General features: G+C 46.6%; 2 protein-coding genes, 4 non-coding genes and 1 pseudogene across 6 annotated transcripts; all 7 read left to right on the plus strand.

Moving 5' to 3' along the window:
• Nucleotides 1-13,610: 13,610 nt before the first annotated feature.
• Nucleotides 13,611-18,194, plus strand: LOC136651959 (trans-1,2-dihydrobenzene-1,2-diol dehydrogenase-like). The gene is made up of 7 exons (XM_066628738.1): nt 13,611-13,703; nt 14,252-14,363; nt 14,984-15,147; nt 15,780-16,032; nt 17,058-17,182; nt 17,805-17,955; nt 18,085-18,194. Exons 1-7 carry the CDS (start codon nt 13,611-13,613, stop codon nt 18,192-18,194), a joined length of 1,008 nt encoding a protein of 335 aa, XP_066484835.1.
• Nucleotides 16,804-16,923, plus strand: LOC136654975 (5S ribosomal RNA; annotated as a pseudogene).
• A 2,131-nt stretch (nt 18,195-20,325) lies between the features above and the next one.
• On the plus strand, nt 20,326-27,083 carry RPL13A (ribosomal protein L13a). The gene is made up of 8 exons (XM_066627742.1): nt 20,326-20,404; nt 22,014-22,086; nt 22,923-22,988; nt 24,080-24,181; nt 24,906-24,991; nt 25,199-25,258; nt 26,405-26,527; nt 26,953-27,083. Exons 1-8 carry the CDS (start codon nt 20,390-20,392, stop codon nt 27,037-27,039), a joined length of 612 nt encoding a protein of 203 aa, XP_066483839.1. The 5' UTR covers nt 20,326-20,389; the 3' UTR covers nt 27,040-27,083.
• Nucleotides 23,638-23,721, plus strand: LOC136654881 (small nucleolar RNA Z195/SNORD33/SNORD32 family). The gene has a single exon (XR_010794627.1). It is a non-coding gene; the product is annotated as a small nucleolar RNA Z195/SNORD33/SNORD32 family (small nucleolar RNA).
• LOC136654882 (small nucleolar RNA Z195/SNORD33/SNORD32 family) lies at nt 24,729-24,811 on the plus strand. Its single transcript, XR_010794628.1, has one exon. It is a non-coding gene; the product is annotated as a small nucleolar RNA Z195/SNORD33/SNORD32 family (small nucleolar RNA).
• Nucleotides 25,046-25,124, plus strand: LOC136654885 (small nucleolar RNA SNORD34). The gene has a single exon (XR_010794630.1). It is a non-coding gene; the product is annotated as a small nucleolar RNA SNORD34 (small nucleolar RNA).
• On the plus strand, nt 26,198-26,280 carry LOC136654884 (small nucleolar RNA Z195/SNORD33/SNORD32 family). Its single transcript, XR_010794629.1, has one exon. It is a non-coding gene; the product is annotated as a small nucleolar RNA Z195/SNORD33/SNORD32 family (small nucleolar RNA).
• Nucleotides 27,084-27,582: the final 499 nt, after the last annotated feature.

A 27,582-nucleotide genomic window follows, 5' to 3' on the forward strand; every position in this document is an offset into this window, starting at 1 on the left:
AACAATAAGGGTGTGTGTGAGTGAGCTGTGAGGGTTAAAGGGAAGTGTGGAGAAGAGGAAAGTGGGCAAGGATGATAGGATGTGGAGACAAGGCAGGCAATGGATTGTGCTGTCAATTTGGAGGGCACTGGAGCAGCAGTAGAAGTGGACATAGGAGCTGATAAGGGGAGTGAAAGGATCAGATGCATGATGGTAGAATCCTTGAATAGGAAAGTTCATACTTGCTGCAGTGCAAACCAGGATGACAGTTATCTGTTTTGATTGGACTTTCCACTCCCCACATGAACTACACTGGAAGTGTGGGCAAACCCAACACAGCCTCCTAGGACTGTAGTTAAAAGGGGCAAAGGGGAGAGTTATGAATCTATGAGAGAGCTGTGAGTCAGTATGGATTTCACTTTGGAAAATAACAGCCCAATCCCAACCCACTTTCCAGTGCCAATGTGGCTGCATTGTAGCTCCAAAGTCATGGAGTAAACATTCCCTTACTTTGAGGAGGCCTCCGTGACAGCCCCCCACCACAGGAGGTAGTGCTTGCCCTGTTGGCACGGCTGCATTGGCACTGCAATATTGGTTAGGATGGGCTGTTTGGCTGTATTTACCGTATTGTGTAGGTATGCAGCCGTTTCCAGCTTCCCGGTGCCTTGCCAGCCCTGTTCTTAGTGCGTGTGTACCAGGATGCCCTATGCGATTTGCTAACTCCACTTTGGAATTTGGTTTCCATGCAGTTCTGGAACACAAGGAGTAATAGGGAGAGCCAAAGAGCTTCGGAGCATGTGCAGAGAAATGTGGGTGAAGGATGTGGGGTAGCAGGTAACATGTGGAAGGCAGGCTTCAGCTCCAATATCTCTTCCACTGAGAAATGAAAACTCATAGGAAACCTCACCAAAGTAATCCAGCCTCATTTCCAAAGAACATAAGAACAGCCCCACTGGATCAGGCCATAGGCCCATCTAGTCCAGCTTCCTGTATCTCACAGCGGCCCACCAAATGCCTCAGGGAGCACACCAGATAACAAGAGACCTGCATCCTGGTGCCCTCCCTTGCATCTGGCATTCTGATAAATAGCCCATTTCTAAAATCAGGAGGTTGCACATACACATCATGGCTTGTAAACCGTAATGGATTTTTCCTCCAGAAACTTGTCCAATCCCCTTTTAAAGGCGTCCAGGCCAGACGCCATCATCACATCCTGTGGCAGGGAGTTCCACAGACCAACCACATGCTGAGTAAAGGGGAAGGGGCAGAAATCAGAAAGGAAGCCCTTTGGGGCTATATCGAGGTTCTAGTGGTGCCACTGATTTTTACGGGCTAGAGGGGCCCACAGGGTACAACATCCAGTTCTCAAAGTTTTTGCTCTTTTGTCCTTCAGGGCAGAAATGGGAATTGTCCATTGAACCCCATGAAAAGTGCCCAGATTTTAGCACAGCAATGATTGGTCAGCAGCCCAGTAGGATGGGCTCACTTGGCTTCTGCATTACCCTTTGAGCTCTGCATCTGGGCCTTAGCCCAGCATGGGTGAAAGGAAGCCAGAGGAGCCCATTTAACTGTGCACAAGCTTAGCTTTGGTTTTTATTTCCCCACCTTGTGATCCAAGAACACTGTAAGCGTGAGCAGTCAGGTAGAAAGGGGGAAGAGCAATGCACAGAGCTGCCCCTGTTTATGTTTCATATTCGAAGTACATGGCTACCTGACCTCCTTACATAATGGTGTTTTCCTCCCTAAAGGAGTGGTTCCCAAACCAGGGGGCGATAACTAAATGAGGGCTGGGTGGATGTTCTTGAGAGTCGTGGAAAGCAGCATTCCCCCTAAGTTGCATGCCCGCACAGTTGGCATTGAAGCCCCATGCAGCTTCCCGCAAAGCAGAACGTAAGATGATGGTGATGTACCAGCTCCACAGGTCACCAGCCTGAGAGAATAACTGTATTTAGGGACGCAGTCAAAAAAGTTTGGGACGAATTGTTAGGGTTCTTCCCGTTCCAAAGGTTTTGCTGCCCTCTTCTGGCTTCTTCCACAAATGCTGGCCTATGGCCCAAATCCTCAGTGCAATCCCCTGATGGCATAGTGGACAACACAGAACGAAGTCTGTCTCTCCACCCCAAAATACATTCTTGCGACACTTTAAAGGCAAGAAACATATCCAAAAGAGAGCGGAGGCAATCGTAACATGGATTTATAGGTGTAGGATATGAATAGACATTGTGCTGTCAGACATTGGCCAGGTTCCAGGACAGGTTTCTGCAAAGTATCCAATCCTGGTAGAGCAGAAGCAAATCAAAGCAATCGGAAGACTAAGACATGGCCAAGGATGAGCTGGTAGTCAGAGGCAAGGCTGTAGGATGGCACTGCAGAAACCGGAAGAACTATGCCTGGAACAACTATTATTCTGAGCCAGCAACATCCCTAATTGAGCTGAAGAGTTACAATACCCACCCCAGCCATCATATGGGTGGCACTTCAGTCCAGTAGGGATCAGGGCAATAGCTCCATCTGCCTGAAAGCTGCTATGGTACAGGAGGAGATAAGGTGGCAAAGTCCCCACACTGACCCCCCCAGGTGTATTATGTTGCAGTGACCCTTGGGGGAGCAACCAAAGCCCAGGGGTCAGGTTGCTGGATATAGGTGCGAGAGCAGAAGCAATGAATGGTCAGACAGAAAATCAAGAGACAGCAGACATATTGAGGGTTGAGAGTGCAGAGAGAGAGAGAAGCTGATTCTACTAGCCTCCTCCTGCGTTTTTATTGTACTTGCAACATTAACAGCTACATTCAGTTCTCAGATAAAGCCACATTAGAATCTCATACAGGGGTGAGAACAATGGGTGCTTCTTCACAGAGTGCTGTATCAGCTATTGTCACACTTCAGCCTGGGAACTAGCATCCCTGTCGGTTTGCCAACAAGGGAGGGTTTGCCCGCAATTGCCATCGCACCAAGGCTTTCTGTGTGCTTCTGCTTAAGCACTTAAAAACACCACAGTATTACAAGTACTTGCAGGCTGTCACTAGTCTGTGAGGAAGAGACAAGATGTGCTGCAGAATAAGGTCAGGCTGCATTACTGCTCTTGTGTGTGTGTGTGTGTGTGTTTTTCCATAGGAGTGGACAATTTGGCTTCCATTATCCTGAACTACTCAGGGCAACGCCAGGCTGTCCTTACCTGCACAATGAAGCTTCAGATGTCTGGCCGAGCTACTATCAGTGGTACGGAAGGGATAATTGAGGTTAGTTCTTAGGATTGATGGCACTTCCATTTGGTAGGTTGGGCAAGACAAAAATGCAGGAGTGTTCTCTAGGGGCTCTGATCCTGGGGTCCAGCCCAATACAGCCCTGGCTTAAAGCAGCTGTGGTTTGGGAAGGAAAGGCATTTTGTGAGGACGGGGGTGGGGGGAACTTCCTCCTCCCACCCCAGGGGACAATGAAGTAGAGGACAGAGTGGCCAACATCCACTGCGTGGCCAGCAAAATGAATTATGTAAATATACTGTATTTAATGTGCATGTTTTCTATAGAATGCAAAATTCTTGTTGCAAAATTTCATGCATCATCTTTGGATCCAACTTTGTCCCATCTCTTTCTAAATCAAGCTCTGAACTGACCCTGTTTCAGCTTATGCGCTCTCTCTGCCCTTTAACCTGCAGATTCCAGGACCTTTTCTGTGCCCAATGCGGTTGATCATCAAAGGGCAAAAGGAGGAGTTCCCCCTTCCCACCCCCTCCCAAAAACTGAACTTCCCCTACAGCACCGGTCTGAGCTATGAAGCAGAGCATGTCAGGCAGTGTCTTCTTCAAGGTAAAAGTCCCAAATGCTACTTCCCCTCAAGGGATAGGGTGGAGAGTTCACAGCAGTGAGACTGCCCTGTGGGGGTAAGGCTGGGAGACTGACTTTTCCTCCTTTCTCTCTTCCCTGAGGCCTGAAGGAAAGCTCCATCATTTCTCACAGGGACAGCGAGCTGGTCCATTCCATCCTGGATGCGGTCCGTAGGCAGCTGGGGGTACGGTATCCTCAAGACCAAGAATGACCTGGCTTTTGCTTGGATTTTAGGACTCCGTATCTCCTGTTTGGGGAAACAAAATAAATCCAGATCTCCCCAAAGGAAAACCTAAGGCTCCAAGTGGGAAACGACAGAGAGGTGAATAAAGACATTTTGCAGAAGTTGCCTGCAATCTTTGGAAGATGAAGTTGGTTTTTCAAGGGTTGTATTCTTGTGCTTGTTGTGTTATTCCTAGCTACTCTCTTGGAAAACACACTATTAAAAGATAATGCTATGTTGTTTCTCTTTCCTCCCTATCCTTTGGCGACACTTTTTTTTTGTAGCAACAAAAATTTTTTTGTTATAGCAATTTTTTTTTTGTTATTTTCAAACAAAGCATTTCAAATGTCAGGCTATTGAATTCAGTAGAAGATGATTGGACTGTAAGGCTGCAATTCTATAATCACCTACATGAGAGTATGCACGAGGGGGCACGTATTGGACTGGACTACATGAGTACTTTGACACAGAGCCCGGGGGCTGCACAAGGAATTGCATTTCCAGATCGTAAATGAAAGTGTTCACAATATACTTATTTTATTTAATATTCACAATTAATATATTTAATTAACCAGTTGGCATCCTTCAGTCTCAGAAGACTATGGTATCGCGCTCTGAATAGTGTTCTGCAACAGAGTGTCCTCTCCAGTGTGCGAAGCCTGGGTAAAGTAGGTATGGAGGATAGGCTGTTACCCATGCAGCAAATCCCCCCTCTCCACGTCGCTGGAATGGTCCAATAGAAAGGCAGAAGCCAATATGGTTGGTTCCAGCGGCATCGCAGGAGTTGCCAGAACGTGACTGTGTTCAGCCATGAACTGCCCCAGGGACTCCGGCTCCGGATTTTGCCTCGAGGTTGACTCCTGAAGCCTTTTCCTTAACTGGATGTAGCCACAAGGCAGTGGAGGTTTGGGATCAGAGTTTTCCTTCTCTCAGATGAGCTGCCTTCCCAGGCTAACAAGTCCCATCTACCCGGTGGCTGTTTAGTCGCCTGACAAGTACAGCCAAACAGAGAGCCTATTCTTATCCCCAGCTCCCAGTGGAACTTATCCCCAGCCCCTAGGGGAAGTTCCCCAGGGGAACTGTTTAATTAACCAGTAAACAAGGGAGAACATCAATCTATGATCTCAGAGTTGCGCTCTCTCTCTCTCTCTCTCTCTTTGAGTTCGAGGACAGGACACTGCCTCTGTGCCAGAAAACTGGGTGGAAGAAATGAAGGAGATCAGGGCGACTGCTTTCAGCAGACAGAACTAAGAACTGAATGACCACTGCACAGGCAGAGCTGTGATCACCAGGCTGGAAAAAACAAATATGCTTGTAAGCTGGCCCTTCTGGTTTAAAACTGCAAACTCAGAGTTCACGGTCAGAAAACGGAAGCAAGCACCAATATCCTCTGCCAATACATTCTGGAAAATAAATGCTTTGCAAGCGTCTGAGGCCTGGGATCCCTTGCAAGGATCTGCAGAACCTTCAGGCTCAGGGTTCACCTCCTTCTCCTACAACAGTCAGAAGCAGACTGGGCCCTCCTCAGGGGTGGCCTTCCACTTCCTCCCTCTGTCTTCCGCTCACCTCCCATGTGACTCTGCAGCTGCAGCCAAAGAGGAATGGGTGCTCAGCATGCCTCACCCCACCCAAACTTGCAAGTGCAAAGATGCTCAGGCCCTGCCCTGTCAGCTTGAGTGGGGCAGGACATGCTGAAAGATCACCCAGGGCTCTGCCCACCCCACTCCCTTCCTGGTGCTCTGCAGCACCTTTCTTTGTCATGTGGGTGGTGCCATGCTGGAGAAGGGAGTTCTCACAAGGCTGGTTGGCCTCACAAGAGCTCCCTTCCCCAGCATGGCCCTGTCCACATCCAGCTGATGAGCGAAGGTGCTGTGGAGCGCCTTCCGAGTGGGGCATCTATGCGGGCCTAAACTGGAGGAGAATGGGGGGACTGTATGTCACCCAAGGGCCACCAGAACCGGCCTCGTGGGCCACACATGGCCCACAGGCCACGTGTTACACTATAATGGTCTAGAGCAGTGTTTCGCAACCAGTGGTACAGGTACCACCAGTGGTACTTGAGGTGGTGTATGGTGGTACTCACAAGGCCCCTGGACAGCTGCTGCCTGGCAGCAAGACCAGGAATGTGACACAACAAGCAGTGGTAGGAGGCTCAGCTCAGCAGAGCTCCAAAGCATGCTTTTCCATGCTCAAAAAAACCCTCCTGTTCGCGCTGTGCCTCTTACTGGTGTTCGTCACGTTGCATCTGGCCTCCCAACCCAGAAGTAACTGCCGATGTCATAGCCAGTTGCTTCCTGTGATACTCCAAATAGTTGGACCATGTGAAGTTGTATGGCAGTAACCCACAGGGCAGTAACGCACAGGGCATGACTTCCAGCTCTCCTTTTAGACTTTTTCTGTCCTTCAGAAGTGGGAATTGTCCATAGAACTCAAGGAAAAGTGCCCAGACCAGATTTTAGCACAGCTGTGATTGGTCAGCAACCCAGTAGGATGGCTTCCTCTGGCTTCTGCATTACCCTTCGGATCTGGGCCCGGAGCCACCACTGGTGGAAGGAAACCAAAGGAGCCCATTCAACTGTGCCCAAGCTTAGGCAGTCTTTGGCTTTTACTTCCTCTCCATGTGATCCAGAAACACTACGCATGAGCATAGTCGGACGGGAAAGGGGAAGAATGGTGCGCAGATCAGCACAACGGAAGCCCCATGAAGCTCCCCTCTCAGTACTCCAAAGCATTATGGTTATGTAACATCTCCATGGTTCACCGGACTGAGAGAAAAACTGTATTTAGGATCACAGCCAAAATGGTTTAGGAAGCATTGCTGGAAAGAATATGTTCCCGAATGAACACACACACGGTTCTTTGGATTTTTGGAGAGGCAAACAAACAGGCGACAGGAGAATTCAAAGGACTTCTAACGTTTTACTCGTTTGCAAACGGGGCCTTCCACAAACACACACACGTGGAGAGACCGTGAACAATTACAATGATGCTGGTTTTATAGGATAGACTAGGTAGGGGAGGGGGGACAAAAGAGCACACAAAGAGAGCAAAACACATCCATGGCAAGCATGGGAAAAATAACAGACCAACAGTCCCACAAACATTTGGCTTGGTTATCAGATCAACATCTTGATCCTCAGGATGTTCAGGAGGGCAATTCGATACGCATTGGCAATTTGTTTACAGATATATCCATTACAAAGGATCTGGTCCTCTATGCATCCCTTTTATTTGTTTATGGCTCTTATTTATGACTTTCTGTTTACCCTTGTGAACATACCACAGTTAGCCTGTTCTCTAAGAGGGATTTTTAGATGCTGGCTTTTGGTCAGAGAAGAGCCTTATGGATGAACTGGGCATCTTGGGATATTTCTATATTGTGAGCTCAGCATATTGTTATCAGTTTCCCTCCTGATAAACAACAAGGTAAACAGAAAGTCAAATTAGCTTGGTAAACTTGGGCTGAACAAAACAAAAAATACATCAACACACATTTTACTTTGATAGGAATCATAAATCCAGACCACTTTTAGGTATACCAGGGTGGTGTAGTTTTAGTTCACTTTCTACAGAGCATTCTGAATACACAAGGGCAAAGAGTGAATTTAAAGTGCAAACATAGCTACTTGTCTGGATGTCTGGTCTGTGAGCAGCCTGTACACCCTGGAGAGTGACTCTATGTTTGGGTGCTCAGGAGAGTAACTATTTGCTAGCCAAACTCTCTTAGTTTTTAAGGATATTGAAAGGTTGCTTACATGTAGGCAGAATGTTTGGAGATAAATGTGAAAGTCAGGGTATGAATGGAGGGAATTCCCTTAATCACCCAGGATGCAGGTAAACTGGGCCAGCAGTGTCAGCTAAAATGCATATTAGCTCTTTGGTGCCAGAGCCTGTCTAGCAACTTTTAAGTGAGGTTTACCTAAATTAATGCGAAATACAGGCATAATCCAAAGTTTTGGTACAAAATACAGAAGTTACTGGAATTACATTCAGGAAAGCAAACACAAACTGAAGATAGAATGGAAAATAATAGAATGAATAGAAAATAAAAATGCTACATTAAAACAACTTCATCCAAAGAAATCATACATGCTCATAACAGCTCATTATTTATCTGCCGTGAGTCCCTTCAGCAGGTCCATCTCCAACATATCTTTCAGCATCAGGTGAGCAAGGTGTTCTTCATCTTCCAGCAGCTGTCTTCTAGGCGATGTTGTGTGTAGTCAGGGACCTGACAAGTTGGTACCTCCCGTGTTGAATCTCCATCTGGGGGTGTATGGCGAGGGACCGGTGTATCTTCGATCTTGCCCTCGCTTCTTTCAGTGGGTGCATACAGGCTGAGGAAAAGAGGTCTGGTCTCTTTCACAGCCAAGTTGCCTCCACCATTTGTCTCAGTCCAGAGGAGCACAGGCAGGAACCGTCTTCAGGTCTGAATCAGCATTGGTTGGAAGTTAGGTTCATGTAGCGCTGGACTTGCGTGAGCTTGTCCAGTGGATGTGTTGGTTGGAGTTAGCTGCACTGACCCTGCTTTGGGAGCTCACTGCAGATGATAATGGTAAAGCCCTCATGATTTCTGAGTATAAAGCAGAAAAGAAAAGTTAGCAAAGCAAAACACATACTCAAGGGGTCAATGTGGTTTCTTAAGCAGTGCATTTCAGGGTACACTTTCTCTGCGTTGGAACACATTTGAGACATCTCAAAAGGAGATATTGGAAATGGAAAAGGTACAAAAGATCACTAAGGTGATTGCTGGGCTGGGGCACCTCCCCTATGAGGAATGGCCACAGCGCCTGAGCTCTCTTAGCCCAGCAAAGAGACACCTGAGGGGGAACATGATTGAGACATACAAAATCATGCATGGGGAGGACAATGTGGACAGAGAGATGCTCTCCGTGCACTCTCACATAACACCAGAACCAGGGGACATCCACTCAAAATTGAGTGTGGGGAGAGATAGGATAGACAAAAGAAAATATTTGTTCACTCCATGTGTGGTAGGTCTGTGGAACTCCCCGTCACAGGATGTGGTGACGGCATCCGGCCTGGATGCCTTCAAAAGGGGACCGGACAAGTTTCTGGAGGAAAATCCATCACGGGCCACAAGCCATCATGTGTATGTGCACCCTCCTGATTTTAGAAATGGGCTATGTCAGATGCAAGGGAGGGCACCAGGTTGCAAGTCTCTTGCCACTAGGTGTGCTCCCTGGGGCATCCGGCGGAGCCGCTGTGAGATACAAGAAGCTGGACCAGATGGGCCTATGGCCTGATCCAGGGGGCTGTTTCTCATGTGGTCACAGACACAATGCTGGACATTTTGTTGGAACATAATACAGGTTAGTGACAGAGGCTTATTTAGTTGTGTCCCTACATTCAAACAGTTAAACACAACCAGCATGGCTATTAGCACTTGGAATAAATTAAAGTTATTTCTGATACTTGTTACCACAACTTTTTAGTTAACTTGATCTTAGATGTTTAGGTCCTTTCTTTGTTTTCTCACCCTCCTTTATTTAGACACTCCTGTTGATATCAAACATTCAGATACTGCACCTACTTCAGACTCTTTTAGTTGCTTTGGTCTCAAACAAAGATAAGATGCAACAATTTACTAAACATAGGAAACTTAAAACATTGTGAGAATAGCAGTTCAGGGAGTGCAGTATTGGAATAGAGGCAATTTGCTAGCTTTAAACCTGCACACAGACATTGATTTACAACAGACAATAAACAACAATACATATTTTTGGGGAAGGGGGCTTCCTGTATTTTTATCTAACCTCCTCGAAATACAATTGCGTTATTTGGCCCCTCCCACTATTGGCTATGTCTGGTACTTTTACTTCAGTCAGTTTCTCTTAACTCAAAGTTCCGTTGGTCAGGCCATGTGGCTCTTGATTCCATTTTCTCTCTCTCTCTCTCTTTTTCTTGGACTGTTCAACCTTAAAGGGCTGGTGTTGTTACAGAACTCTGTACATGGCCTGCTTGTTGGTTGGTTTGCTGTAGGAACTAGAGAAGAGGTAATAACAGTACAAAAATACAAATACAGTACAAATACAGTAGCAGAAAGACACTGTGTTGACTTTGCTTACATTCTTGTTGAGCACAAAAGGTTAGGTGTTTTAACACATTCTCCACAGAGAAAGTAAACCAGTTGTCCAGGGCTACCTCTGATTGAGTGCAATTTCTTACCATTAAGACAGAGGAAAACTGGAACACATCATGAGCTTTACACGCTACAGTCAGCCAAATCTGATTTTTTTTTTTCCCAACTTTTGCTTTTGTTTCTTTTCTTATTCACAACTGTTTTGATTCCCTGGGAGCTGGAGAGAACCTGGGTTTTTCCTTCAAGGAGGACTCAAGTTGGTTCTGCAAACACTTGCACAGCTCATTCCTCTTCGCTTTTCTCTCTTTCTCCCTCTTTTTTTGTTTTTTCTTAACATATATGTAGAATTAAGAGAATGCAAAATATTAATTGTACCACAATAGTTTTTACAATGGAGTGAAATCTTAACATTAAGAGATTATTTGCTGAGGGACTGTAACCCTTGAACATATTCATCATTGATGGAACAAAACGTTTTGTCCAATTACCTTAGGGTTATTCTTCATGTTCCCTTCCTCTTGGATAAGGGGGGGTTTGTGTGAAAATAAAGTACATTTGATAAGAGTACTCTTACATGTTTAAAAACAGAAAAAAAGGAACCATGGTACCAAAAATGGTAATGAGCTCAATATACAAAAATAATAAAAATTGTTGCAACGAATATCAGGCCTATTACAGAAAGGAAGTCATGTGGGCTTCAGATAGACTTCACTATAAGTCAAAAACAAACAAGAACAAAGACAGACAAAGCGCTTCTTTCATACCACACACACACATCCAACAAACATATAGAACATTTTAGTATTTATATGTATATAAGCAGAGAACATAAGTAGAATTAAAAGAATTTGTCATGACAATCTTTCCATTAGAAAAAAAAATACTTGATTAGTATTAAACCAAACTAAAATATATACAGATATAGGCGTCAGGGCTTAGATCCTGTAAAGGAAATGAGATTAAGTAAATTTGTCCTCTGGAGGGCAAATGCTGTCTTCTTTTTCTTTACTTGTTGCTGAAACAAAAAGGGTTAAAACAAAAGATAGCATCGCAAAGTTAGGCATTAGAGGCTTTCCTTTTTTTGGCTACTATTTTGCACCCTGTGCATGCCTTGAGGCACAAAGGCTAGGAGGGGTTCTCCAGCTTTCCCTTCTTTTGGGGAGGGGGAACACACAGACTTCCTACATTGCACACCTGTGAAATCCAAAGGTTATTAAGAATGATTAAAGGTTGTATTTAAAGAGAAACACACTTTTGACAATTGTCTAGGTTGGTTGCAGCTGCAATTAGTCTTTTTTAGTTACCTGAATAGGCAGGAAGCAAATCATGGTTATTATTGTAGCTGAAAACTATACTTTGGGGTCTCTCTAAATCAATCTGAGCATTTTTAGCTTGTATTCTGGCCCCTAGGATCTCACTGACTCAGTTTTGCTGATCTATGTAATGGGCACATGTATTGTTTTGCAGGCTGTGTTTCTAAGCAAACACGCAGTGTAGTTTGCTTAGAAGTTTGCTTTTTCAATGCACTTAGTAGTAAGTGCCTTAAAAAACACTAAGTTCAAATGAGCCTGATCCTGAGCACCCATGAACAAGACAGCGAATTGTATCTTGTCTCTCAGACAATTGTATCTTGTCTCTCAGACAAGGGAAGACAGAACACATCATATGAAATTGCCAAGCAGATAGAAGAGAGGGATGTCAGGAACACTGAGGGGAAGGGGCAGGCAAGCAGAACACTGAGTACTTTGGAGGAGAGAAGGGAGGGGGCCTTGTTGAAACTCAGGAAAGATCCAGTGTCTAATGCCTTCCTGAAACTAGTGAGACCTGGTTAACAACATATGCCAGAACCACCATCCAGAGCGTGATACCATAGTCTTCCATAGTCATACCATAGTCATGGTCATACCATAGTGATGACTTCCATAGTCATACCATAGTGATACCATAGTCAGAGACTGAAGGTTGCCAACAATACCAACTGCTGGTCTTTGAAATTCTGAGTTGGCCAGTAATGCGCCCATTCAGAAGGGTGGGGTTTCCCCTTCCCAGAGACTCAAAGTTATCCAATATGCATTTCAAAGGGTTTCTTCCTTCAGGCCCAGGCTCTGAGTGCCTCATCTTAATTGTCACACAGGCTGGCCTCCTGTGTCTCAGCTGGGTCCGGCTGGGAGCTGGGAGCCAGGTCTCAGCTGGACCGGCTGCCCAAAACAGTGACTCACGCATGGCCAATCCTTCAAAACCTGGGGGTTTGCTGCCTTGACACACACACACACTCATATTCTCATTCGTATCTCAGTCACACAACACTCAGTCAGGCAGAGAACCACATGGCCTTGCTCTGAAGCCACGGAGATGGGCGCACACACACAGCAAAATGTACAATAATATACAAACAATATGTACAGTAATTCAAACACAATCAGCAATATGTATGTACAGTAATACAAACACAATCACCCTCCCCACTGAAGCTCCACACCAGAACTTCCCTTCAAACTTCAGGGTCCCGTCCCCCCCGGGTTCCCACAGAGAATTCTCACCTAAGCGTGCTGTACCTTACCGCGGGCGAAGTTCCGTTCTCCTGGGCTCTTTCTTGCAGAGAAGGAGACGGTCAGATTCAGAGACAACCCAGCGCCAGGACGCACACAAGGGGTGCGGGAGCCGACTCACTTTACCTTCTGGCGGTGCGCTGTCCCCTGCAGTGACTTCGTCTCGATCCCTGCAGAGCCTTGCCTTCCAATCCGAGTTGAGGCACCAAAAACTGTTCCCGAATGAACACACACACGGTTCTTTGGATTTTTGGAGAGGCAAACAAACAGGCGACAGGAGAATTCAAAGGACTTCTAACGTTTTACTCGTTTGCAAACGGGGCCTTCCACAAACACACACACGTGGAGAGACCGTGAACAATTACAATGATGCTGGTTTTATAGGATAGACTAGGTAGGGGAGGGGGGACAAAAGAGCACACAAAGAGAGCAAAACACATCCATGGCAAGCATGGGAAAAATAACAGACCAACAGTCCCACAAACATTTGGCTTGGTTATCAGATCAACATCTTGATCCTCAGGATGTTCAGGAGGGCAATTCGATACGCATTGGCAATTTGTTTACAGATATATCCATTACAAAGGATCTGGTCCTCTATGCATCCCTTTTATTTGTTTATGGCTCTTATTTATGACTTTCTGTTTACCCTTGTGAACATACCACAGTTAGCCTGTTCTCTAAGAGGGATTTTTAGATGCTGGCTTTTGGTCAGAGAAGAGCCTTATGGATGAACTGGGCATCTTGGGATATTTCTATATTGTGAGCTCAGCATATTGTTATCAAATAGTTAGGCTCTTCCAAAGATTCTGCTGCCCTCTCCTGGCTTCCTTCCACAAATGTTGGCCTCAGGCCCAAATCCTCAGTTCAAAGGTAAACGGGACCGTGTAGAACTGTGATTTCCAGACCTAGACTGGTTGCATTGCTCTGTCATGGAGGCAACCCGCTGGGGGATCTGTTCTGCTGGGAAGATCAGCCACGATTTCCTTGTGGCCCTGAGGACTCTGCCGGCAAAGGATCACCAGGTAGTGTGAGTGCTGGACAAACCACGAATGTGTAGGAAAAACAGTCTTTGACAAGGCAGAACCTACGTCTGCAGCTGAGTCTTGATTATATTCTGTAGTTGCAGAGCTGTGGCCCAAATTGTAGGCAACCAAGACTCCTAGGAGAAGGAGTGAAAATGATTTAAGAGGGTGGGGAGATTGGAAATTACTTTGCTTGATCTTCTGGAGAAAGTATGAGGTTTGGGTTCCATCAGTGAGGCAGGGATGCTATGGTTTCTCCGGTTTTGTGAACTATAATAGGATGGGGGAATGGTTTGGGGGGAAATGGACCTGGAAAAAGATTTTCCTCACTTTGTGGAAGTTGATTTCTTCACCCAAAATGTGGCTGAAGCTGCAGTTCCAATATTCTCCTTCCAACCTCTTTTGACAAATGGGAATTTCCACTGGTATAGATTCTGGAAGCCCTCAAAGTAAGGAGCAGGGATGCCATCTGGGAGGGTAGTGATGCATGGTGTGTCCAAGCAAGGGAAGACAGGATTCCACCCAGGAAAACTCTTCCTCTCCTCCAGGTGGTGGCCATCGCTGCTCGTAGCCTCAGCCGGGCTCAGGAATATGCCAAGAACCATGACATCCCCAAGGCCTATGGCTCCTATGAAGAACTGGCCCAGGATCCAGATGTTGGTGAGGGTCTTTTTCAGCTAAACTCTTGCAGAGGAAAGGGAAGAAAAGGGATCATCCCCCTGCAATTTGCAAGGATGCAGAATAGGGGACATGCAGGAATCCGTTTCTGGTGTGACCGGCTTGTGTAATCCTGCTTCACTGAATGAGACCATTGATACATTCTGTCCACTGATGTCTTCTTTAATGGGCAGCGGCTCAGCAGACCAAGGTCTTTCTCAGCTCAGCTATCTGAGAGCCTTGAACTGGAGCTGCCAGGATTTAACCTTTAAAACCACTGTACGCAAAGTTAAGGCCTTCTCTTCATTGACAAACTTCCTGCACTGTCCATGAATCAAAACCAGGCGGAAGAATGAGAATTGCACATTTCACCTCACTAGCAGTGTTGCAGTGCTGTCTTCTGCCAAGCGAATCAAAAGTACAGATTGTCAGTGGTGGGTGTTACGGGGTTTCAATACCAGAGAAATAGGAAGAGGGGAAGGTGATGAGCCTCTGAAGCTTGTTTTCTCCTGTCCCGTACATCAAATCCTTTTCAGGATGGCTGCATTCTGAGGAACTGCTTGACACTGGAGTAGGTCAACCCTTGCTCAAGAATGTTCCCTCAGACTATCTTCCTTTTACAGATGTGGTATACGTGGGGGTGGTGCATCCCTATCACCTCTCCACCACCCTCCTCTTCATCAAGGCTGGGAAGCATGTGCTCTGTGAGAAACCCCTGGGCATGAATGCTGCAGAGGTTAAGATGATGGTGCAGGCAGCTCAGGAAAAGAAGGTCTTCCTCATGGAGGTAAGAGGCAAAGATGCCGTGGCAAACCATGCGAAGAAGAGTTTTGTGCAATGTCCTATGTAGTCAACCTTATACTCTGACGCAGTAAGTAACAGAGCCTGAGCCTGTGGGACTTCAGCAGAAAAGGCCAGTCCTTTGAGGGCTGCCTTAACAGGTGCTTCATACTGAGACATGCTACAGCCAATTGCAGAACAGTGACTACACTTGACATATTGTACCCTATTCGTTTATTATCCTTTGCCCCCTACAGATAAGATTTGCACACCCCAGTGTTTCAATCAGGCATGCTGCTCAGGCATGCCATGAGAAGGGAGTGAAGCTGATTTGTGGGTTCAATTGAGATTTTGCCCCCAGTTAATTTTTAACAAGCATTCAGGAGGCAAGAGTTCCAAAGAACATTTTCGTCTCTTTAGATAAAGAAATGGCAAACCTGATACACTGAATAATAATCATAAAAAACACATAGATATTTCCAAGAACTTATTCAAGAAGCACAATCTCCATTGCAATGGCAGAGGCTTCCTGTCTTGTGTTCTATTTTCTCATGGGAATGAGATAGCTAAATATTGGGGGGGGGGGGATCATAGCAGTGGAGTGTGGTGTGGCTGGACTAATGTTCTCACCCTTCTCAGGCTTGCTGGACCCGTTTCTTGCCTGCTATGGAGAAGATCCGATCCTTCCTCAAGCAAAGGGCAGTTGGGGATGTGGTGGCACTTCAGGCCCACTTTGGGATTCCTCTGCTATCGGTTCCCAGGTGTGTGGAGAAAGAACTTGGGGGAGGTGCCTTGTTGGATATTGGTGTCTACTGCGTCCAGCTGGCCTGCATGATCTTCAATGGGGAGAAGCCTGAATCCATTGTAGCTTCTGGATTCTTGCATAAAACAGGTTAGTGCTTAGCTGGCCACATTTTCGGCCAATAACTTTTTTTTTCCTCAAGCAATTCCAGCCTCTCCAGCAGAATCAGTGAAATTCTGTTCTCAGAATTAATTGTGGAACAATTGAGACATGTGATGAATACACAATGACCTGGGAAGTCATCCATGATGTAAGAGTACAAGGAGGGAGACAACAATGGGCACAATCCTTACCAGGTCTAAATGTCCTATTTTGTTCAATGGGGCTTACTCTCAGGAAAGTGTGGTTAGGATTGCAGCCAAATGTTAAAGTGGTTCTATTGTAAAGTTGTTCTTCTTGACTGGGAAAGCAATGCACACACATCCGCTGATATGAAGGGTACACTTATTTTACTGATTTATTATGGTGAGAACAACATAATGCTGTTTCCCTCTCTCAGTCACTCTCATACACACCCCCATTCGTTTTATGGTGGGACGGTGGTGGCAGGGATCCTAGATGGACGACAGTGTGACTGGGTGTCTGAAGATCTGAACACACTGCCCTTAGTGCCCTAGTGATCTGGGCGCCCAGGGTTGGTGCCCTGCTACACTTCCCTCTAACAGCCTCAGAACATCCATGGGGAGGGGGTAAGTACACCCATGTCGTCCTCTGTGAGATTGGGTGGCTCCTTTCCCTTGGGCATGTCAGTTACTTCCCCATCAGAGGCTTGGTTTTCTTCTACCATCTGCCTTATCATGCCTGAATGCTGCTATCGTGGAGGAGTCTCCAACTTGATACCCTAGGTTCATTACAAGTACTAGCAGCAGCAACTGTTACCCTGCACATGCCTGATCTTGTCTGATCTCAGAAGCTAAGCAGGGTCAGGCCTGGTTAGTACTTGGATGGGAGACCACTTGGGAACACCGGGTGCTGTAGGCTTATACCATAGTCTTTCGAGACTGAAGGTTGCCAACCATTACAAGTACTTGGGGGCTATCACTGGACTGCGAGGAAGAGACAAGGTGTGCTGCCAGGGTGCACTGCCGCTCTTGGGTATGTGTGTTTTTCCACAGAGGTGGACAATATGGCTTCCATTATCCTGAACTACTCTGGGCAACGCCAGGCTGTCCTCACCTACACGATGACGGTTCAGATGTCCAATCGAGCCAGTATCAGCGGCACTGAAGAGATCATTGAGGTTAGTTACACTTGTTGTCCTGGAACAAAGAAGACTGAGCAAGATTAAAATGCAGGGGGAAGACCACCAATGATCCCCTATTGCAGAGTGCTACAGTCTCTGCACAAGTACAGCTGTTGGCATCCAGAGTGCTTGGCGATAACGTCATCATCACTGAGCTCTGGGGCAAAAGAGTTGTGAGCTGCACAAAGGCTTCAGGACCAGCTACGCAGCTTACATAGAAGGCTGGTGAAGAGTTTTCTAGGGATTCTTGACCTGGGATCCAGCCCAATCAGCCCTGGCTTGAAGCAGCAGTGGTGTGGGGGAGACAGGGGGGAAAGAAACTTCCTCCTCCCATCCCAGGGGACTATGAAGTGGAGAACAGAGTGACCAGCTTCCTTCCCTGTGTAATCAGCAGAATATTATGTAAATTGATTTAATCTGCATGTTTTAAACAAAATGTTTGCAAAATTTCATGCATCGTCTCTGGTTCAAAAAAAGAGAAACATTCAGATATACTACATGATGTTCCTTCCAGATAATATTTGAGCCCGAGCCCCGTCTCTTTCTAAATTCAGTACCCTGTTCATGGGCTCCAGCATCTGTCTCAGCTTATGCTCCTTCGCTCCCCTTTATTCTCCAGATCCCAGAACCTTTTTGGTGCCCAACACAGTTGATCATCAAAGAGCAAAAGGAAGAGTTCCCCCTTCCCCCTCCATCCCAAAAACTGAATTTCTTGAACAGCACCGGCCTGCGATACGAAGCGGAGCATGTCAGGCAGTGTCTTCTTCAAGGTAAATGTACCAGATGTGCTTCCCTTCAAGGGGGAGGGTGGAGAGTTCACAGCAGCAGGAGAGCCCGGTGGGCAGATCACATGCAATCCAACACCCTGACCTTCTCTCTCTCTTTCTTCCTTCCTTCAGGCCTGAAGGAGAGTCCCATCATGTCTCACAGGGACAGCGAGCTGGTTCACTCCATCCTGGATGAAGTCCGTAGGCAGCTGGGGGTGTGCTACACTCAAGACAAACTGTAATCTGCCCCTTGCTTGGATTTAATGACCCCATCTAATTTAGGGAACAAATCTGGACCTCCCTAAAGGAAAACCTTTGTTTGAATTACGACTGAAATGTATAAAAATTGTGTCCCGGCCGACTGAATGTGCCTTTTGGATTTGAGCTGTGGCTCCCAGGGGCCGCAGGCATGCCTTGCTGAAACAATAAATAGCCTTCATAGCCTTCCACCTTTCAGTGTCTTGCTTATTCGGTCTCAGCGGCACTGAAGAGAACCCACCCCTGTCTGCCAACCGGCTCTGCCCTTCGGGGCAGGGGTACGACATAAGGAAGGTGCCCCAGCCCAGTAATCATCTTATTTCATCACTCTTCAGGCCTGGTAATTTAACCCATAGAGATTCTATGGAGTCGGACCCACCTTCAATCTCTACTTTGCTGTATTCTATCCCTTCCTTAACATAAATAGCCACCCCACCTCCAACACGCCCCTCCCTGTCCCTCCTGTAGAGTTTATAGCCCGGGATTGCGGTATCCCACTGATTCTCCGCATTCCACCAGGTTTCCGTTATGCCCACTATGTCAATGTTTTCCCTTGTCATCAGACATTCCAGTTCTCCCATCTTTGCTCGGAGACTTCAGGCATTTACATAAAAGCATTTGTACATGGAATGCCCCAGGATGGGCTGCTTATTCGCTCCTTTATCCCTGCATCCTCTCATTGTGCCAAACCGTCTATCACATCCCATCATGCTACCATTCCCAATTCTTCTCCTACTCTCTTTGCCTTGTTGTTCTCTAACCACCACATCCTTATCCCATAGGGATGAGAAGTTCTGAACCAGATGCCCCTCGGCTCCTGTTGGCCTTCCCCCTAGTTTTTAAAGGGTCACCCCTTAGTGCTTATTGTATGATTCCCAGTCACTCTTTAAAAACACACTATTAAAAGAAGATAATCCCACCTGTTTTCTATTCTCTCAATCCTTTTGTAACTTTAAAAAATTTATTTTCCACATTTTTATACCGCCCTTCCTCCAAAGAGCTCAGGATGGTGTACACAGCTGCTCTCCTCCTTTTGCCCTCCCAACAACCCTGTGAGGTAGGTGAGGCTGAGAAAGAGTGACTGGCCCAAGGTCACCCAGGAAGCATTGTGGCTGAGGGAGGATTTGAACCTGGATCTTCCAGGTCTCAGTCCACCTCCCAAACCACTACATCTTTGTGGCAAGATTATTTTCAAACCAGGTTATTTTAAGTTTTAAGAGATTTAAGAGAAGATGATTGGATTTTAAGCTTGTAGTTCCACAAGCACCTAAGTCAGAGTCTCTGGGAATAGTCACTTACTGGAGTGGGGGCCCGACCCTACCCAGTTTTCCAGTGCCAGTGCAGCCGTGCCAATGGGGCGTGCACTGCATCCTGTGGTGGGGGGCAGTTGCAGAGGCCTCCTCAAGGTGTGGGAACATTAGCTCGCTTCCCTTGGGGCCACACTGTGGCTGCACTGGTGCTGGAAAGCTGGACAGGATCAGGCCCTGGGCTACGGTGTGGGGCCCACAGAGGCAACTTGGGGTGCTGGTCCTGCTGAGTGGGTGTTGTGGAGCCTGGGGCAAGCTGGGAACACCCTCACTTCAGGCCTGTGAGGCTGGCGTGACAGTGAGAGGCCTACACGCCCAGGCTGGCCCCAGGCCTCCTGGGTCCAAGCCATATGCTGCCCCCCCACCTGGTGACATGCCAGCCTCTCCTCTCCCCCCACTCGCAGGGCTGGGAGAAGCAGGATGAGATAGGATGGGACTGGATTGAGCTGGGGAGGGGTGAAGCTCTGCTGCCGCCTCTCTGCCCCCAGCACACGTGGACCAATCACAGCTGCCCTAACATCCGCGCCTTCTTCGCTCAGTTCGACCACTTCCACCCTGAAGAAGAGAACCGGAACTCGTGCTCCGTGGGTCGCTCTTCCCTGTGGCACTTCAGGATAGGTCGCTCTAGCCACTCATATAATGGTTGCCTCGCTCCGTGGGTCGCTCTAGCCCGTCATATCATTGGCATCATTTCCGCTCCTCCTGGGTCGCTCTAGCCTGTTAGATCTATGGCACTGCCTGTTCGCCGAATGAAAGCCGCAATCCTTCCCGTTGACGTACCTTCCGGTCATGCGCGTGGAGTGGCCGGAAGGGGTAGCCCGCGGCGTGTGCTGGGCGGAGCCTCTTTCCCGTGCGGCCGCCGACGAGCAGCCATGACGGAGCCGAAGGTGCGGGGCCGTTGTGGGCCTTCAGGGCCTCCCTGGCGCGCTGAGGGGCGGGCGAGGCCTCCCCCCGACTTCCCCGTCCTCCCAGGCGGGGGTGGGCTGGAGGGGAGCGGAGAGCACGTGGAGCTGGCCCGGCCCCAGGGGAGAGCGGCGGGGGGGGCCTCATCTGCCTCATCTCCGTGGGCTCAGGAGCACTTACTTGCGAATAGGCCCTAACGGTTGTGGGGGGGTTACTCCTGCATGGGATGCCCGCCTCTGCCCCGGCCCAGGCGAGGTAGCAGGCCTGACGCAGAGCAGAGGCCTCTCCTGTGTCTGTACTGAGGGCCCCCCTGGGTTGAGGGGGAGAACCTGGAGGCTGGTTATGTGGAAGGGGTTTTCTAGGGCCCTCGCTGAAATATCAAAAGAAAATAGTCCGTGGAACTCCTTGCCACAGAATGTGATGATGGTATCTGGCCTGGGTGCCTCAAAAAAGGGAGGATAGGGATTCTGTGGAACTCTTTGCTGCAGGATGTGGTGGTAGCATCTGGCCTGGGTGCCTTTAAAAGGGGATTGGGCAGATTTCTGGCAGAAAAGTCAATCAGCGTGTGATCAGTCTGTGGAACTCCTTGCCACAGGATGTGGTGATGGCATCTGGCCTGGATGCTTTGAAGGAGGGAGGATAGGGAGTCTGTGGAACTCCTTGCCACAGGTTGTGGTGATGGCATCTGGCCTGGATGCCTTTAAAAGGGAATTGGAAGGATTTCTGGTGGAAAAGTCAGTCAGCATGTGATTAGTCTGTGGAACTCCTTGCCACAGCCTTTAAAAAGGGACTGGACAAATTTTTGGAGGAAAAGTCCATCACAGGTTGCAAGTTGTGATGGGTTTGTGCAACCTCCTTATTTTAGAAGTAGGCTGCCTCAGAATGCCAGATGCAAGGGAGGGCCCCAGGATGCAGGTCTCTTGTGAGCTCCCAGGGCATCTGGTGGGCCACTGAAGTACAGGAAACTGGACTAGATGGGTCTTTGGCTTGATCCAGCTGGGCTCTTATTACGTTTTTATGGGATAAATGTGTTTGGAGAATCCAAACCGCAGAGTCCACTTCAAGCAGGAGGTGAGGGACAGGAGATGGCATAGCTTTTGGAATGGTTACCTGTGAGCTAATAGCTGCAGCTGTATGAGAAGGAGCCGTAAGTGGGTGAGGGACAGGAAATGGCAACCAAGCTTTCTGCAAGTAGTAGCAAAGGAGAAAAGCAACTTAGCAGTGGAGATGTAGCTGTGCAGGGCAGATGGGCATCAGGGATGTTGAATTACCCAACTGGGAAATTTGAGCAAAGTTTTAACACTCCCGTGCAACTTGGTAAGTAAATAGGATTTGCTGTGCAAATGAAAGTACTGATCAACCTAGGCACTAGTTTTTCCAAAGTCTAGGTAGTGTTGGGAAAAAGCTTCAGTGTTTAGTTTAGAGACTATGGTAACAACGAAAGAGGAGTTAAGTACAACACAGATCGATTGTCACCTTCTTTTGCCTGTGGGAAGTGTGTTTGGTCACTTCTGATCACTTCCATCACCCAAGAGTGGCTCCTTTGTGACACCACCATAGACCTGAATCAGATCTCTTTTTTTCATTCTCCAGGTATTGGTTATTGATGGACGTGGCCACTTGCTGGGTCGCTTGGCAGCCATTGTGGCTAAACAAGTCTTGCTGGGTAAGTTTTGATCTGGAGGAAAAGGGGAGTTATCTCAGCTGATTGTAATGAGAATCTGCTGCAAATTAGGCAGGGGAGTCTCAGCTGACAGAATTCATGTCCTAATATGCTTTGTTGGAGCAGCCTCAAGGATGATGTTCTTCACTTTTTGGAAGAAATTGCTCTTATGATTGTGAGACTCTTAATGCAAGTGGCATTGCAGACTGCCCCATAGCTTTAACCAAGGTTTGAATGGTTCAGCCCTTCAACCCATATTGAATAGGATTTTGAAAGTCAAGTGATGGTAATTCTACCTTGAGAGAGCCAAAGGTTAGGTTGATGCCCCTACCATTGTATTGCAGCTTGTACCACTGCCTCAGTGGTCTTGATCTCAGCATGTTGTGGGGTAAGTGTGTTCTATTCTGTCTTTGTATATAAAAAGCTGCAAGACCGTTGGCTTAACTTGCCCAGGGTGACAATACTGTCTAGCAACAACTTAAGGTATTTCTAAGCCCTGCTACCTGAGATCTTTATTTGTGCTGGGGATTTAACTTTGGGGCCTTATACCTGCAAAGGATGTCTTCTGTCCCCTGGATTATTCTCTTTGTTGGGAGAGGAGCTCATATGGCTGCTGTGAAATGATGTGGCCAACATTGATTGAGCAAGGGACCTGGACATAGTGGGCGTTCTGTGCTTTATGTTACCTGCATTAGCTTGCAATTTCCAGCTAGGAGCTGTGGAGTACAGGCTTACAGATTATAGGTCACGTTGACTTAAAAGAATTGGGCTACTGAAGTGTTCCATCTAAATTCATCGTAGATGCAACCTTTTCTTATATTCTCCTTTCTCCTACTTAGGGCGCAAAGTTGTGGTCGTGCGATGTGAAGGGATCAACATCTCTGGCAACTTCTACCGTAACAAATGTAAGTAAAGCACCAGCTTCTAAATCTGTGGCTTACAGCATAAATTTCTCGTCCTGAGTTCTTACTCCACTTCTGTCATGCCTGAGGCTTTTTCTCTTGCTGGAGGACTGTACCTTCCTTGCATAATCTGATGCTCAGAGTTGATATTGTTAAAGCGGGTTTGTTTTCTGTGGCAAGAATGGCAAACTTTGTATTTGTGGAGCTTTCTGTTCTGCAGATTCTGGATTCAGAACAATCTTGCCAGCCTCGTGGTTAGTCAGGTTCTATAATAATGATAGCACTATTACGGAATTCTGTCAGGAAGTTCTGCACAGATTTGGGGCATATATTTGATGTGATTGTATACAATCGTAATGTGTAATTGTAACGTGTTATGGTTGTATATAATGATAATGTGAATTATGGGAATTCTCTGTTTGGGTTGCAGTTATGGTCTGCTTTTGTGCAGAAAAGGTATAGCCTTGGGGTGAAACTGGCTCAGCCAGCTTTCTTACCTGCTTTTGTTGGTACATACATGGCAAAGTATGCCAGGGCTGTGAGGCTGCTCAGGTCTTTCTTTGTAAACAGCAAGAAATGGTAGAGTTCTGTTTGCCATGCTCAACCGTTGGTACATAACGATATTGGCTTAAGGAAGGAGGTGAGTGGGGTGGTGGTCTGTGATGATGCCTTACCACCTTTCGTTCGAGTGTCATGACCATGAGAAAACTGTACATGCACTACCATCTGAGACCACTGCCCAACACACGCTCCATTGTGTATTCTGTTTTTGAGCATCCATTTGGCATTGAGGGTAAACAGGAACTCTCAGTTACCTTTAGCAACTGCCTGCACAACTTGAAGAATCCTGCCTTCCATCTTGAATCTTTGGGAGTAGAACTCTTGGAGTACACTGGACTCTTAAGAGATTACCATGAGCTTGTCTCAGTCCATGAGATTTTGAGCCTTCAGGCTGTTGTCTGGGAGGCCTGATCTTACTGTTGTAGTACAGACACTGAAGTCAGGCATGGAACAAAGCCATGCTGGATTTCAAGAGCTTCTCCCAACATTTTTATGGAACTGGTCTAATCCTGCAAATGGTTCCATTTTCCCAGTGAAATACCTTGCTTTCCTGCGTAAACGTATGAACACCAACCCCTCTCGTGGCCCTTACCATTTCCGTGCCCCCAGCCGAATCTTCTGGAGAACAGTGAGAGGTAAGTTTATATCTTCTCTCTTCCTATATTTGATGACATTTCCTTTATTCTGATGTCTGTCTTTGAGATTGAGATGACCTCTCAAATGAATTTGTTTTTATTCAGTTTAGTTTAGCATGTGTATTTTCACCATTTGGTGTATGTAAGAATATGCAACTAGATGTCATGTTTTCAATAGCTACAGCTAGATCTGTTTGGGAGTGTAACATGGAATGGGGTGTCTGGGCAAATATCAGCTTCTGGGGGAAGAATTATACCTCTCCTCCTGCACTGCTGCAATTTCATTTGGATCTACTATTAAAGTTTTTGCCAAAAAAAATTCCCTGGAAGAGATTGATTCTCCCGATCTCCCAATAACACATCCTAGTTTGGCCCTTAGTATTGAGGGTGATTTGTGTATTTCATGTATATCTCAGTCTATTTAACCTGTAGCATGTTAAACCCTAACTTACTGGGTGACCAGGAGATCATTATTTCATGTGGACATCAATCCCAGTCCTTCAGTCAGGTTTTACACCAGGCTTCGTTTAAGGGGGTGAGTGGAACTGTGGTCTGTGATGATACTTACCACCATTAGTTCGAGTTTCATGGCCATGAGACAACTGTTCATGCACTACCATCTGAGGCCACCACTACCACCCTTTTTCCCAATTACCCAGGAATCCTGGCTCCCGGCCTTCCTCTCTAGCCCCATCAGTTTCTCCCACATTTTTTCTCCTTGCAGGAATGCTCCCACACAAGACCAAGCGTGGTCAGGCTGCTTTGGAGAGGCTGAAGGTCTTTGACGGCATCCCCCCGCCTTACGATAAGGTAGCTTTACTCTGCCACTTGTTAAGAGAGGCTGTGTGTGAACTCCTGCTCCTCTTCTGTCAGTGATGTTTTTCTTTTCTACCTACATTGTTTGACTCTGAACTGAGAAAAAAATTATAACACTGAGGCAGATTTTGCATTTCTGCAAGCACTCACTGTTGCCTACAGTCTGTGCAAATCTCTAATGAAACATATCCTTTTCCACAGCGCAAGAGGATGGTGGTCCCAGCGGCTCTGAAGGTGGTCCGCCTCAAGCCAACACGCAAGGTATCTTTGTTACTCTATATTTTTTCTTTCATTTGATATTTTTCAGCTATAACAACACAAAATTGGGGGCCTACAGAATTGGGGCTCAGAAAAGTTTTTCCCAAGCTTTATGGTGGTTTGATATGAATTTGGAGTGCCGATTCCAAGGATGGCATCCGTTTTGCCCTATCACGTCTAGTTTTGGAGATATAGTATAGCCTCATTAGTGAATGGTTCAAGCAGCTTCCTCATGAGGAAGCCACGGTGTTTGTATGGAGCTTCTTGAACCTCACATAGTTGTTTGTTTTTTCTTTGGGAACCGCTTTGTGAACTTTCTGTTAAAAAGCGGTATATAATACTGTTAATAATAATAATTATTATTATTAGAAACAATAAATTTTCCAGGATGATAAATTTGGTTCACCAATAATACAGCCTGTCGTAGCCATTTCCTGCATCCATAGACACTTGAAAATCAGTGCAGCCTCTAGTGGTCAGGCATAGTATAACATGTCATGCTTTTATACATCTAGTTTGTTGTAGTGAATGCTGGGTTTGGAAAGCTGCTTTGGTCTAGTGCAGGGTTCTCCAAACTTTTTGGCCAGAGGGCCGCATCAAATATCTGGCACGGTGTTGAGGGCCGGAAAATAAAATTTAAATATAAAATTTATTTAAATAAATTAGAGATGGAACTTAGATGAGTGAATGAATGGGCTCATTCATTCAACCTCTCTGGCCCTTGAACATCCTCCAGACACAACCAGAACATAGTTCCAGTCATGTTTGGCTAAGTGGGCCAGAGGCTTTCAGGTGACAAGAGGCTGGCTGCAGGCCGGATAGAGGCTTGCCGTGGGCCACGTCTGGCCCCCGGGCCGGGGTTTGGAGACCCCTGGTCTAGTGGAAACAGTTTTGCAGGTTGGTTGCTGATAGGCTAGCCTTGTCTACTGCACTTACCAGGAGCAGGTCTATGATCACCTATTACCGTTAGTTTGAGCCTCAAGTCCATGAGATGCCAACTCTTCCTGCACTACCATCTGAGACTGTCCCTTCATAGTGTGACTTGGGTGCTTGTGGGGAGGTACAGTAGTCCTCCTGGATAGACCTCAGAGGTAAGTGTATTAAGATAAGGTAATGCTCTAAGATAATGCATCTCTCCTTCACCCATAGTTTGCCTATCTGGGTCGCCTTGCCCATGAGGTTGGCTGGAAGTACCAGGCTATCACAGCCACTCTGGAGGAGAAGCGTAAGCAGAAAGCCAAGATTCATTATATCAAGAAGAAGCAATTGATGGTGAGTTAGCCAGAGCTCTTAAGTACTTCCCGAAATCTGAGAAGGATGATGACAGTGTGTGGGGATAAGCAAAAGGTCTGGGCCTAGTGAGTAAGAAATGAAATTGTGTCAGTCCCTATACATCAAAGCTTTTGGATATGATAAAAAGCCAATACTCAAGACTTGTGGCTAGTACCAAAATGGGTGGAATATGGACTGTGAGAGCATTTTGAATTTCTTCTCTCTCCCCATCATTTTCTGAGTGAGCACTGTAGACATCCTAAACCCTTCTTCCTTGGGTCAGTCCTCTGCTGGTCTTTATATATCAAACCCTTTGTAAAATTGTGAACAAGTCTATGTGGCATTCTAGAATCACACTCCCTACTCTCCAGTTTGTGTTGACCTCTTAGGGATACCATCCCTGAACTGATTCTTTCTCTTCACAGAAACTTCGAAAACAGGCAGAGAAAAATGTGGAGAACAAGATAACTAAATACACAGACATCTTGAAGCAGTATGGCATCCTGGTGTAAATGCTACCAAGCCTTGATTCATAATAAAGAATAATAGTTTACAACCTTTTTGTTCTGTGTTTTGAATGAGAAGATTCCATTTAAAAGAGCCAATTGGAATGTGAGTGTTGCAGTTGCTTGAGTTTGGTGTCACAAGGAGCTAGGATTAGTAGGTTCTTTGTAAGAGGAACCACTGCATCTAAAGGATCAGTTCTGTGAACGAGGAGGTTTACTACGATAAGCTGCACTGAGCAACACCCTCTCTCTTCTGGTTTGGGCCTTTGGGTTGCCAGACTTTCATGGGGCTCTTGAACCATCTGCTTTAACTGCAGCAATCAGCAGCTAACCATCGTTGATTCCTTCCCCTAAAAAGCTTCTGGTCTGATTTCTGCAGTTTAACTGCAGAAAACTTCTGCTGCTTTAACTGCAGCAATCAGCAGCTAACCATCGTTGATTCCTTCCCCTAAAAAGCTTCTGGTTAAAGCTTTAACTTTGTTAAAAAAGACAGAAGAAAGTTTTTTTTGGCTAGTTGACAGCCCTTTTTGGGGCTGTCAGGTAGTTGCT

The sequence above is a fragment of the Tiliqua scincoides genome, chromosome 5, assembly GCF_035046505.1.
Source record: "Tiliqua scincoides isolate rTilSci1 chromosome 5, rTilSci1.hap2, whole genome shotgun sequence".
Taxonomy (NCBI): domain Eukaryota; kingdom Metazoa; phylum Chordata; class Lepidosauria; order Squamata; family Scincidae; genus Tiliqua; species Tiliqua scincoides.